Source organism: Sorex araneus, chromosome 4 (genome assembly GCF_027595985.1).
Source record: "Sorex araneus isolate mSorAra2 chromosome 4, mSorAra2.pri, whole genome shotgun sequence".
In the NCBI taxonomy this organism is placed as follows: Eukaryota; Metazoa; Chordata; class Mammalia; order Eulipotyphla; family Soricidae; genus Sorex; species Sorex araneus.
The window spans coordinates 103383108-103397203 of record NC_073305.1 but is presented as its reverse complement, the minus strand read 5'-3'; the positions used below and the strand labels follow the sequence as shown (position 1 = coordinate 103397203).

At 40.8% G+C, this 14096-nt stretch overlaps 1 protein-coding gene across 1 annotated transcript in view; it reads left to right on the top strand.

Annotated features, from left to right (window-relative positions):
* COL12A1 (collagen type XII alpha 1 chain) overlaps positions 1-7171 on the top strand; it is a 122917-nt gene extending 115746 nt beyond the window's left edge. The window contains exons 61-66 of the mRNA XM_055135578.1: positions 608-643; positions 743-809; positions 1253-1441; positions 2564-2632; positions 3699-3869; positions 6133-7171. Coding sequence (XP_054991553.1) covers positions 608-643; positions 743-809; positions 1253-1441; positions 2564-2632; positions 3699-3869; positions 6133-6308 — 708 coding nt within the window. The 3' untranslated portion in view covers positions 6309-7171. The remainder of the gene's footprint in view (positions 1-607; positions 644-742; positions 810-1252; positions 1442-2563; positions 2633-3698; positions 3870-6132) is intronic.
* Positions 7172-14096: the final 6925 nt, after the last annotated feature.

Genomic DNA, 14096 nt, shown 5'->3' with positions numbered 1-14096 from the left:
CAGCCCTGAAATTTCTTACTAAAAGATAGAAACTTTTTGTACTATTAAAATTTTTTTTTTCAGGATCCTCTCATGATCATTGAGAGGACTTCATGAGTAGGGATATATATGTTATGTGGTTGTGTGGGGATGTGAGACCACCAACTTTATTTGTTAATAAGAGAGTTAGCTGATTCCTTTTATAGTAATCATTGGAAGAAGTTAGAGATGCACATTGAAATTGCAGATTGAAATTTGAAACTGACAGAGTTCACTGTCAGTTGTTACCAGAATTTAACCAAGATTCATAGACAATTACACTAACCAGCTAAGCTAATTTGCCATGAGGATACAAAGGAAAGTATAAAGGGACCAGTGAAGTTTTCGTGTGTATTTCAGTTCTAGATCAGATCTGGGTTGTGGAATAATATCACAAAGTGTGTGTGAGTAGTGCATGACTTATGCTTGTGGGAGAGATTCCTTTTTATAAACAAGCAAAATGTGAGTAACGTAGATGTAAATATGCTATGCCCATCCGCTAATTCACTGGAAAATAGACCATGCTCTTTTTTTCATACAACATGGCTGTATTTATATGTTTCTAATGTCAGAAATTCTTATATTTCAGGGTCCATCTGGATTGAAGGGAGAAAAGGGAGATAGAGTATGTACTTCTTAAAATTCAATATATCTATTTGTGTGTAAATCAAGTGTAGAAGTAAAGAAAAATATGCTAATGTTTCTCATTGATTTAATTAACAAGGGAGACATCGCATCCCAGAACATGATGCGAGCGGTTGCAAGACAAGTTTGTGAACAGCTGATAAGTGGTAACTTTTTCTCCTTTTAAATGTATAAATTTTAAAAACTAATTGCAGGTTAATGCAGAGTATGAGTCATAAAGTTTATGATAGATGTTTTTATTTCATTTTTGATGAACTCTTTTTATATACTGTCAGTTTTGAATTTAGATAAATCTTAGGATATTTTAATGATTACCATTAAGATTAAATAGTAACTCAAGGTTAAACAACAGAAGATTATTCTTATATTTGATACTGTCATCATTTTATGGAAACAGTTGTTCATCAGGGATCACTTTGTACTTGAAGGCTGATGTGTTTTATTTTATTTTCATGATTCTAATTTGAATGTTCCCTGGAGGAAAAAGAATTCACATGGCTTTCACAAGACGTTAAGAGAAAACACTGAGTTCAATTCTCTCAACCCCCCTGGTGATTTCTTTCTAACAAGTTTTATTTTCTATCTGTAGGTCAGATGAATAGATTCAATCAGATGCTGAATCAGATTCCAAATGATTACCACTCTAATCGCAACCAGCCAGGACCACCAGGTCCTCCAGGACCTCCAGGCAGCTCAGGAGCCAGAGGAGAACCAGGACCTGGAGGTCGACCAGGCTTCCCTGGCACCCCAGGGATGCAGGGACCCCCAGGTGAAAGAGGTAGGTATTTCTACTTACTGCATAGGGACAAAAGAAACAATCTCAAGGTTAAAAGGTATGTGATAATGCGGGGTGGGGGGCTGGGGAGGTGGGGGGGGAGGTATACTGTGATTCTTGGTGGTGGAATATGTGCACTGGTGAAGGGATGGGTATTCGAGCATTGTATAACTGAGACTTAAACCTGAAAGCTTTGTAACTTTCCACATGGTGATTCTATACAAGAATAAGAAATAAAAAAAAATAGAGAAAGCACAAAAACAAATCATAAAAAAAAGGTATGTGATAGATTGAACTTGAAACACATTGTTAGTTAGTCTTACATGGGTCCCCACGGAGCTGTGTCTTCTTCCCTCGGTAGCCCTGAGCCATAGAATCCCATCCCTTAGAAAACAGGGTGATGATATCAAAGATCTCAGTAAACGGAATGCTAATTTCTGGTTGTTGCTACTCATGAGAAAAACTATATCAGCAAAAACTAAAATCAGGCATTCAAATCATATGCATTGTTGTGACTGGCAAGAGCCAGGCAGCAATAGAATATAAGCAGCCCAAAAGTTTAAGATCCAAATTCTTTTGGTTCCCTTTTTTCAGGGTCTGGCACTAGCTCTCTGTGTTTGTTTGGTTTTAATTTCATGGTAGATAAGTGTAATTGGAGGAAAAGAAGAAAAATAGGATTATCTGATTCCAGATGTTTCAGAACTCTGGGTACTTGCTCTTGTCAAACTAGTAGTTAACATTCTGGAGAAAACAGATATTTCTATAATTCTGATGGTTTGGAGGCTGAGCTAATAGGGCTACTAAAGATAAGGTACCTTTAAGATGTCTTTCAGTGAGTTGTAACTATTCAAGATTTCTGTTCTTAATTACTGTTTCTAAAAAAAAAATTAAACATGTTTGTTTTCTTCAAATAATTTTTCCCTGATTTGTAGCCAGATTTGTTTCTTGGCCATGAATCTGGAATTACACAAATGTCTAGAAAGAATTTGGCTTAAAGAGTGACCTTCTGTGAAAAATTAGGTTCTGCTTTCACTAAGAGAAATGAATTACTTGAATCAAGTATTAAGATGAAAAGTACATGTTTCCAGATAATTTTTACCCCTGTTATTTTTTTTCTATCATTAGGTTTGCCAGGAGAGAAAGGTGAAAGGGGCATTGGGTCATCAGGTCCCCGAGGGCCGCCTGGCCCCCCAGGTAAGTTTGCTAGAACATCAAGTAAGCAAAACGTGTGAATACTGAAAGCACGCAGTTCCCAAGAGACGTACAACTTATTCAGTTAACTTCAGGCATGCCTAACATCATGGAATATGTTTTAGCAAGAAGTTCAACTTGTATAACCTCCTCATTTCTATGTTCTCTTTGTTCAAAGAATGTTTGAGTGTGTTCTAGTAAGGATTTCCGATAGCCTTCTGTATGGGGGTTTATTTTGTGACACAAAAGGGCTGCTATTTTCCTTTATATGGAATTCTTTTTTATTTTGTTTGGCCTCATAGCCTTTAATAGTGTCATTTCCTGTTTCTTCTAAGTAGTTTTCAAGCTAGAGCTAGTAGACTGAGAAAAAATGTATTCTAGCTAAAAGGCTTGGCACATTGTTGACTTCTTTAACTTCTTTATTGATGTTCTTGGAAATAAATATTAGTTGTGGGTCATTTTATGCATTTCTTTTACTAGTTAAAATGGTATTTTTCTGTTATAAGGTACACAAGGCCTAGCCCTAGGGGTTAAACCATTAAATTATGTGAACCCTGGTGTGTATAATTTGATTAAAGCAAAACTAAAACTGCTGTTGCATTTGGTCTTAAGGTACATAGCAGGCAGCCCAATGTGAGTAAATATAGATATTTCCTTCAGGTACTCTTAGTTTTGCTAATGAGGCATCTAATATAAGAATGTATTGGTATCTCCTGGCTCAATTCTTACTCAGCTAGCTTTCTTATTTTTCGAATAAAATTCGGAGCTGGGACTACAACTCTGGTAAAATGAATGCCTTCCATGTGTGGGTTTGCTCTTTAGCACCACACACACACACACACACACACACAATTCATTAAGGTAAGTTGTGTTTCTGGCATTAACTCGTGATGAGCCACCCTGGTAAAGTTCCATCACACTTTGGTTCTTCTTAGTGATTACTTAAATATTTTCCTACCGTACATTAGTCGAATCTTCTAGTCTCAAGGCACTGGAAATGCTAAAGTACTGTTGACTGTGTCTAGAAATGTATTTAACAAGAGGGATATGTATTTGTTTCAATCACTAGGTCCCCAAGGAGAATCCAGAACAGGCCCACCAGGCTCCACAGGTTCAAGAGGTCCTCCTGGCCCTCCAGGTCGTCCTGGAAACTCAGGTATCCGTGGTCCTCCGGGTCCACCAGGATACTGTGACTCATCCCAGTGTGCCAGCATCCCATACAACGGGCAAGGCTATCCAGGTATGTCATAGTCATTCGAGGAACCCCAGTTCACCAGGATTAAAGTAGCTTCATGAAATGAAGTTCCCTAGGATTGAAGGAAGGTAGATTTGAAGAATTCTTGCACAGTGACATTCTCAGCATGTGTTTTGATTATGAGGGGACATTTCAAACGTTATCAAAGTTCTCTTTCAAGGCATAGAGCATTATTTTCCTTTTATGAGTTGAATAGTATTTCTCTTTTCTTCTATTTCTAAACCTACCAAATGGCATTACAACATTAGAAATCTCTCCTTATTTCTCTTGAGAGTGCAAGGAATGCTACCATTATTATTTTTTTTAAATTTGGACACATGATTTTGTTGAATACAATTGTAGAATGTCAAGTATATGTATATGTATACATATGTACATATACATGCGTATATTTTGATTGTGGAATCTAATTTGTAGCTAAAGCTATTTAATAACAGGTATAGACAACAAAATAGTGCACTGTCCCACACTATATATGAATTAGTCTTTGTATTGAAATATTATATGGGAATGAATCATTTTTAAGTAGGCAGTGAGTTTCTGTTGTTGAGAATTTTTGAGGGCAAACATTTTTTATGCTTGATTTCATGGATTGTGGGGACAGAGGAGAATTGATCTGGAAAATCATGTTGTGGTCAGCGGTGACCTTTACATCAGTGCACCTTCAAGCATCTTGCAAGTTTCAAAAATGATACTGCTGTTTGATATGGTTGGCTACTAGCAAATAGTGCATGATTAGTAGAATATTTCAATATCTATATATCTATATATTTACATGCATGGTTAAATATGACCAAAGCTAATCATAAATCTTAATGTAAATTCCTCACACAACTATTCATAAAATTATTTTTTTCTTTATAAAGTAAATTTAAATGAACTCTGCCTTACCACCTATAGCCAGAAATATATGGATATATACATATGTACTTTAACCATTACATACGTAGATGGATGTGTATATATATATTTTTTGCATAGTAATTCAACTTTTAAAAACTATCATCTTTGACCTGTTTCAGGTTCCGGCTAACAAATTTTCTAAGTCGCCAGTGCTGCTTACAGTTTGAATACATGAAAATCCTGTTTCTGAGATGTTTGCGCACGTGCTTATTAGGATATGAGTCTGTATGGAAATCTCACCACAGATATGGTTAATGAACTGGGTCGACATCATAAAGGAGGGGGCAGACTCTTGATACTAACTTGAATGAAACAAAAGCAGTGGTGTTAATTTATAAGCCTGATGCACTTCAGCAATAATGTAGTAAAATATTATTAAAAAGAACAGTTCCAACACCCAGCCATGAGAAGCGTTGGTTGTGAAAGAGGCGCATAATAAAACTACTAACCAGTGGAGATGATGCCATTTTGAGAAAAAAACAATTAACCTGGGTGAAAGAGAAATGTCTTATGTAAATAATGAACTAATTATGGCCTGTAAATGATTTGTATGTGACCCTGTCCACTAAAATGACTTAACTCTACAATAAGCTTCTGCATCCAAGCCTGCTGCTTGCTCTATGCCGGAATAACACCGAATGGAATCTCCTCATCTCTTGCTTGTGAGCAATGCGTCTGATTCAGGGCATGTGTCTTTTTCTTCTTATTATTTTTTTTAAAATTTTGTACGTGTACTATTGTTTGGGTTTTGTCATTGCAATTTTTAAACCAAAGTTTTATCATCCCATTTTCCCTTCCTGTTGCCTTAGAGTCCCACTGGTGTTCCTCACCCACCAGCTGTGACTCGGTGATGGGGGAGAAGGCTACAGAAAATGTCATGTACTGTATACTGCCTGGTGATAGTTTTTTCCCGTCCAGTGTCCAGTTTCTCGGAGCCAATAAAACTTCCCCTCATCTCCTCATCTTCCCGAATAGTGATTCTTAGTGAGGAATTTGAAGACACGAACAAATATTATTCACTTGGGGGAATTTGCCAAAAGTCCTACCTAGGTCTTGCGTTTACAGTGCTTTGGCCGGGCCTCTGACTTCCCAGGTCTTTGTGCAATGATTGTATTTACTGCTGGATCTTTTTGTAGGGCTGTTTTTTTTTTTTGTCTTAAAAGTGCTATTTCATCCTTTGCCCCTCACCAAATTCTCTCTGCAAAACGGTAGCCAGAACATTGTAACTGAATCTATTTATAGTGATGAGCTTAAAACTGGAGCGCCATCGCTTCGGGTGGTGATTTAGTTTTGCTGTGTGTGTGCCTTCCCAATCATGCCATAACTGTAATGTTGAATCGGACAGAGCCTTACGTGCCCGAGGGCGGGGCCTACCTGCCTGAGCGCGAGCCCTTCATCGTGCCGGTGGAGCCGGAGCAGCCAGCCGAGGAGTACGAGGACTATGGTGCAGACGAGCCTGCGGACCAGCATCCTCTCCACGCGCGCTGGAGGCGCGCCCTGCCTGGCGGCCCCCGGCAATGAACCTGAGACCTGGCGCGGTGCAGCCAGGCTGGGGGGAGGTGTGGGGGATTCTCATTTACAGGTCAGATAGAGCAGTGTACGTGTCTTATCTGCGATTTTTTTTTTTTCCGGCGTTGCTTCATCCAAGAGCACCCTCTCTGACTGGAGAGAGCCTTGTTTCTACAGGAAGCCTAGCTCACAGCACAGTCTTTGCCCTTGAAACGCTTTGCAAAAATACTTTTTCACAAAAGCTGCAAGGAGAGAGCGTGCCGTTTGCCTTGTGTGCTAGCACCGTGGGCAGCTTCAGTGAAACTTGTAGGTTAAGCAGTAAGTTCTGGAACCCAGAACGCGGCTGTTTATTTCCAGGGGGCATATGATCTTTTCCAATACCTATTTGCAATTCAATTACACCACGATTCAAAAGAATTCCCCTCCTGAAACCGAAAAGTAGAGAAAACACAACTCCGTTGCAATTATTTATCTTCTTCTTCTACCTTCTGTTATACATTAGGGCATAGAATGCTCTTATACATCTCCTTTAACAACCACAAACCTTAAGCCATGTAGCTGAAATTATGGTATCAACTGGATACAGTTCCATATTGCCTTAAACCTCCTTGTTTTAGACACACTAACATTTACGCCAAATTGCAGATTATTCTGCAGAGATGGAATTGCATGTTTGTGTTGTATATTTAGTATGAACTTTTTTTTCAGAACATAATGTTTCTTAGTTATCAAAAGCAGTTGGAAAATGTTTGCAAGACTATGAACATAGAATTGCTGCTTTTATATTTTAACTGCAGATTGTGAATTTCACTGCCTTATATTATTTATTTCTGAAACAAAAGAGGCATTTTTCAATAAAACTACTGAAAATTTGACTTGGTATGTTTTTCTTTGAATTGCCATCTGGACTCTTCAGTTGGTTGTTACAACAAACAAATTCATATCCTTGGATACAGTTACATATCTTGCTAATGCTATTAAATTATGCTAAATAACTTTAGATTTTTAATGATATGGTGAAGTCATAGAAGGAGAGTGGTGAGAGCCTTAAAAAGCCAAGCAGATTCCAAAGACTTTAATAGGAATGTAGAGGACATGTGGCTTGATGGAAAAACAAGTAGGTGTCCTAGGAAACCCTAAACAACCCCATTAAGTTCTAACAACCCACAGGATTTCATATGCATTTAATCACTTTCCTATACTGTACTTTACCCAATAAAAGGTTATTTATAATTGCAAAAAGGAAAAATCTCTTAATGGAAAATTTTACATTAGTGATAGCTTCTTTTTGCATTTTTCTGAATACAATAAAACTATTCTAAACAGGAAAGGAAACCAATGTAGACATTGGTTTGAAAGGACTCCTATCCATTGGTGTGGAGGAGGGGTGGGGAGAGCTGAAGAAAAGTTCAACTTTCCAAAGTGCAGAGCTTTTGAATTAAATTCTTCCTGGAGACCAAGTTAAAAAGGAACAAATGCATTTTGTTTAGCTGGTGCTGAGCAGATTACAAATTTGTAATATTCACTTGTAATTTGTAGTATATACACTTTCAGAGATCGAAAACATCCCTAAAATCACACCAATTCAATTCTTTTAGTTTATGTAGGAAGAAAGAGAACTTCACGATTTTACCTTGAGATACTAAAGCCAGTTTGATTACCATCTCCATCTCCAATCCCTTACTCATCCTGGGAACATTTAATCTCTGGGCTGAAGCTTTAAAACCTCAAAGTTTGCAAAATTACATTCTGATTCATGTGGATTTATGGTGCTCCTTGATGAAGAGTCTGTGTCTGGATCAGGAAGTCGGGTTCAGTTTCTGGCCACTGGCTTGACTGTCTGAGAATCACGTGGATTTGAAGCACAGTGGAATTCCACCTGCTCTCTCAGGCTACATGTGGGTTTGCTTCGTGCTGTTGGATATACACTGATTCGTTGCCATCTAGTCTGTGCTGGGAGGTGAGACAAGAAGACAGGGCACTCTGAACCAGGATGTGAACAAACTTGAGGATTAGCTGAGGTGCATGTGATTTTATTTTTTTTTGCTTTTGATGCCACACTCAGTGATGTTCAGGGGGTTACTCCTGAGTCTGCCCTTAGGAATTACTCCTGGCAGTGCTTGGGGAACTATTGGGTTGCTAAGGGTTGAACCCTGAAGCAGCTGCACATAAGTAAATGCCTTATCCATTGTATCATCACTTTGTCCTTATACGTGTAATTTAAATTTTCATAGTACAGTTCGTTTTACTTTTGGGGGTGGGGTTTGGTACTCACGGTCAAACTCCAGGGCCTTATACAATACTGTACCACTGAGCTAGATTCCAGGCCCCAGTATACTTCCTTTTAAATTACTTTTGCTAAATCTTATGTTCAAATGCTTTTGTAATACCTATGTGCATGCTATATGGAAAGAAGAGGTCAGATAGTCTGGCTTTAAAAACTAATGAAAATTCCTGCAAAATAAAAAATGTAGAAGCTAGTTTATTCAAAAGCTTCAAGAACAATTTGAAACAGCATAATCTTTTAAATTTGGAAATACCTTAAGAAATCAATAATGAATAATTTACAATTAAGGTTAGGACACTTATTTTTAAGAAAGAAAGAAAACCTCTGGGAAGAGGTAACTTCTAATGAGGTCTGTAGTAAGGAAAGGCTTCAAAGTTTAAAAATAGCACATAAGTCCTAACCAGGTTCATTTTTATTTAACCATTTTTATTGAGGTACTGGGACTTACAGTATTTAATTATATGTTTCATGCATACGTTATTTCAACATCACACCCATGACCAGATTACCTGCTTCCATTCACCGTTGTTCCAAGGTGCCTCTCCCAGGCATTCCCACTTCTGTTTTGTATGATGAATTTAACAATTTAGTAACTTTAACAGGTACGCATTTTTAAAAAATGTTGTGCCTATCTTTTTTATCTTAAAAAGTTCTGTTTTTGTTTTAATTTTTATTGAGTCACTGTGAATTACAGAGTTCCAAAGTTAATCCTGATTTTCAGACATAAAATGCAGCAACACCATCCCTTTACCAGTGTCCACTTCCCTCCACCCGTGTCCCGAGTTTCTCTCCACCACCCCTATGGCAGGCACATTTCTCTTTTTTCACCCCCCACCCCTCCCTTTAGACACTGGTTTGCAATACTATTACTGATAGTTTATCATGCATGTTCACTTTACATCTTTTTAGCATGTAGTCCTGGTCCAGAGTGACCACTTTCCTCTATCATTGTTGTGGTCCTTTCCCTGACCGACCTATCTCACTTCTCCCTACCTGAACCCCTCACCCCCAAGCTTTCTTTTAAATACCAGTTTTCTTGCTCTGTTTCTATTGCCTTTGGGCTTTAGTTATGAACCTAGTTTGTTTATATCCTGCATATGCATGAGGTCATTCTGTGTCTATCCCTCTTCTGATGAGTCTTAAAGAGTTCTGAATCCTATGTAGTTGGTAAAACTTCTATTTCATTTTTTTAAAAGGATTTGGTTTTTTGGGTGTGGGGGGACACCCAGAGGTTCTCAGGCTTACTCCTGACTCCAAGGTCAGGGATTACTCCTGGTGATGCTCAGCAGATCATATATGGATTGAACTGGGAATTTTGACCTTGAAGACAAAGCAGATATTGGTTATGTCTCAGAGTTGTGGGTGAGAATATGGGTTCCTTCTATTTCAGCACTATTTCTAGAATAGAAATTTTATAGCAGATATTACAACAGATAAAAAATATAAAGAATAAAGATCAGGGGCCGGAGCGATAGCACAGCGGGTAGGGCGTTTGCCTTGCATGCGGCCGACCCGGGTTCGATCCCCGGCATCCCATATGGTTCCCCAAGCACTGCCAGGAGTAATTCCTGAGTGCAAAGCCAGGAGTAACCCCGGAGCATTGCTGGGTGTGACCCAAAAAAAGAAAAAAAAAAAGAATAAAGATCAGAAGATTAAACAAACCTCTGCTGGATTGGATGATGTAGACCATAAGGTTAGAGATGAGCAATTGGAATGAGCCTGTAACAATAAAGATTTTGATGCCAGTGGGGTCCCCATGTGACTTATGTGGAGAGGAGAGTGGTGACAACCTTGAGAAGGAGGCTTTCTCTCTATCCACTTCTCCACCAGGGAATAGCCGGGGAAACCTAGGACTGATAAGAGTCTGCTGCGGGCCTTCTTCCAGGAAAGGAAACTTAGTCCTAGACCTTACCTAGGCCTTTTAAGTTCTCGCTTTTTCCTTACAGAAAAAAATTTGAAGAGGTTACAGGAAGTGAAGTTAAAAACAGATTTTATTTGGAAATTTTGAGTAAGGAGGGGTGAGGGGGAAGAGAGAGACAGAGACAGGGACAGAGAGAGATAGTCACACACACACACACACACACACACACACACACACACACACAGAGGGACAGAGACAGAGAAGAGAATAGCATGCTCAAGAGCGAATGTGGGTTTCTTCTGAGTGGAGAGCAGCCCCAGTACATCCCAGCACTAGATATGAAAGTATGAAGTATACACATCTCTGTCACTGTCATCCTGTTGTTCATTGATTTGCTCGAGTGGGCACCAGTAACATCTCCATTGTCAGACTTATTGTTACTGTTTTTGGCATATCAAATACGCCCAGGGTAGTTGCCAGGCTCTGTCGTGCGGGCAGGATACTCTTGTTAGCTTGCTGGGATCTCCGAGAGGGATAGAGGAATCGAACCCGGGTTGTCCGTGTGCAAGGCAAAGGCCCTATCTGCTGTGCTATAGCTCCAGCCCATATACACCTCAAGAGTGGAAATACAGACTACACACATGCTCAGGCACCACATGCGCTCGCTCAGCAGCAACACCTGGGTTCAGACAGTGTATACAAGCACTGGGCATAGCACAAGGGCTCATACAGTGTATACAAGCACTTCCTTTGTTCAAGTTGGCTTTTATTGGGTTTCTTCCCAGCTGCCCCACTTGAAGCTTTTACCTAGGGTTGTTGCCAGGGGGTAGAGGTGGGAGTAGTTAATGGTCTTTGATGTTTCTTTCCTGGACTTTGTTTCTGCTGGAACTTCTCTTGGAGGTCTGTGCTGCCAGGTAAATGGCTTATCAGGCCTTAGTTCCAGTGCTCACAAAGTGGGGTTTTGCAGCCTTGGGGCTACTGGTTTTTTTACTTCCCAGAAAATCATTGCCATGGGATGGGGATGGGAGTTGGGGAGGGGGGTGGTTTTCCATATTTACGTGCATGCGTGCTTCAAAATCACTAATTTAAAGGTTCTACTCTTTTGGAATTTTCAGTTCATTTACCATACCACCTGCACTGCAACTATTTTCAGATTCATTACAACACTCATGCACGGGACTTTCTATATTATTTCCATCCCTCAGTTCTTTGGATTATCTTAATCTCTTACTTAGCTCAGATTCCATGTTTTGTATTTTTTAATAAAAATTAAAATTATTTAATAGTCTTAACTTCAAAACCTGAACTTCAAGTTATGTATTTCTATTTTTTTCTAGGTATGACCTTTAGTATGTTATTGATATTTCTTTTCTATTCCTTAGCATACCACACAAAAGCCTCATTTTTGTTTTTACTTTTATCTCTTTTTTCTCCCTTCCTTCCTTCCTTCCTTCCTTCCTTCCTTCCTTCCTTCCTTCCTTCCTTCCTTCCTTCCTTCCTTCCTTCCTTCCTTCCTTCCTTCCTTCCTTCCTTCCCTCCCTCCCTCCCTCCCTCCCTCCCTTCTTTCCTTCCTTCCTTCCTTCCTTCCTTCCTTCCTTCCTTCCTTCCTTCCTTCCTTCCTTCCTTCCTTCCTTCCTTCCTTCCTTCCTTCCTCCCTCCCTCCCTCCCTCCCTCCCTCCCTCCCTCCTTCCTTCCTTCCTTCCTTCCTTCCTTCCTTCCTTCCTTCCTTCCTTCCTTCCTTCCTTCCTTCCCTCCCTCCCTCCCTCCCTCCCTCCCTCCCTCCTTCCTTCCTTCCCTCCTTCCTTCCTTCCTTCCCTCCCTCCCTCCTTCCCTCCCTCCCTCCCTCCCTCCCTCCCTCCCTCTTTCCTTCCTTCCTTCCTTCCTTCCTTCCTTCCTTCCTTCCTTCCTTCCTTCCTTCCTTCCTTCCTTCCTTCCTTCCCTCCTTCCTTCCTTCCCTCCTTCCTTCCTTCCTTCCCTCCTTCCCTCCTTCCCTTCCCTCCTTCCCTCCCTCCTTCCCTTCCTTCCCTCCCTCCCTCCCTCCCTCCCTCCCTTCCTTCCTTCCTTCCTTCCTTCCCTCCTTCCTTCCTTCCTTCCTTCCTTCCTTCCTTCCTTCCTTCCTTCCTTCCTTCCTTCCTTCCTTCCTTCCTTCCTTCCCTCCTTCCTTCCCTCCCTCCCTCCCTCCTTCCCTCCCTCCCTCCCTCCTTCCTTCCTTCCTTCCTTCCTTCCTTCCCTCCCTCCCTCCTTCCTTCCTTCCCTCCCTCCCTCCCTCCCTCCCTCCCTCTTTCCTTCCTTCCTTCCTTCCTTCCTTCCTTCCTTCCTTCCTTCCTTCCTTCCTTCCTTCCTTCCTTCCTTCCTTCCTTCCTTCCTTCCTTCCTTGCTTCTTTTATCCTTCCTTCCTTCTTTCATCCTTCCTTTCTTATTTTTCTTTTTCTTTCTTACCCCTTCCCTTCTCTCCCCTCCCTCCCTCTCTCCTTATCACACATTTTCAATTTGGGTCTGAATTAATCTACCTTTATTCTCATATATTATTTAGTATTTCCCTTCCTTACTACCTTAAAGGAATGGAGAGATAGCACAGCGGGTAGGGTGTTTTTGCCTTGTACCTGGCTGATCCGGGTTCAATTTCTCTGTCCATCTCAGAGAGCCCAGCAAGCTACCGAGAGTATCCCACCCACATGGCAGACCCTGGCAAGCTACCCGTGTCATATTCGATATGCCAAAACAGTGACAAATCTCACAATGAAGAAGTTACTGGTGCCCTCTGGAGCAAATTGATGAACAACGGGAGGACAGTGCTACAGTGCTACTACCTTCAAGTCACAGCATAGACTTAGGGTCTAGACCTGCAGAAATATATATCAGCTTTTTCACTCCAGCTTTTTCAGAATTCAGGTAGGGGATGGGGGCTAGTCAAAGAGATGTTTAAGGGTTTCTACACTTCACAAGTGTCACTAGGATTCTCTCTTAAACATCAATTCTAATTCATGGCAGATGTCCAGTTGCTACTCATCTCATGCGGTATGTATCACTGTAGCACTGTCATCCTGTTGTTTGTCGATTTACTTGAGCGAGCATCAGTGACGTCTCCATTACGCTTGGCCCTGAGATTTTAGCAGCCTCTCTTTACTTGTCTTTCCCAACGGTTGGAGGCTCTTTCAGGGTCAGGGGAAGGAGACCTATCGTTACTATTTTTTGGCATATTGAATATGCCACAGGTAGCTCATGAGGTATGTATGCATGTTTTCTAGAGGGGCCTCAGGTATCCTTACCACTGCTCTATTACCTCCAAAACAACTTCCACTCCCATGCTATTTTTGTCCTTAAAGAGTAACTCCTAGCTACTTGCTATGTAGGTGGTCTTCTCAACCTAAAGTTTGTGCCCGTGTGCTCCAGGACTTTTTATGGAGCTCTCCTCTGTGAGAGATTTAGTTTATAGTCTCTGGGTCTTGGCCATTGATGAGATTACATGGCGCTGGGGAGTTTGTGGGTGTGACTGCCAAGCTACTGGAAAACTGGGGAGCTGGGGGAAGGAGGCCCAGTTCTGCAATGGGAGCAGGCTTGGAGATCTCAGTCACGGGTCCCGCCTACCTGGGTTTTTCTGTTGGTTCCCTCTTGGGTGAGGCTCATCTGAGCGTGTGGAGAGTGGCCTGCT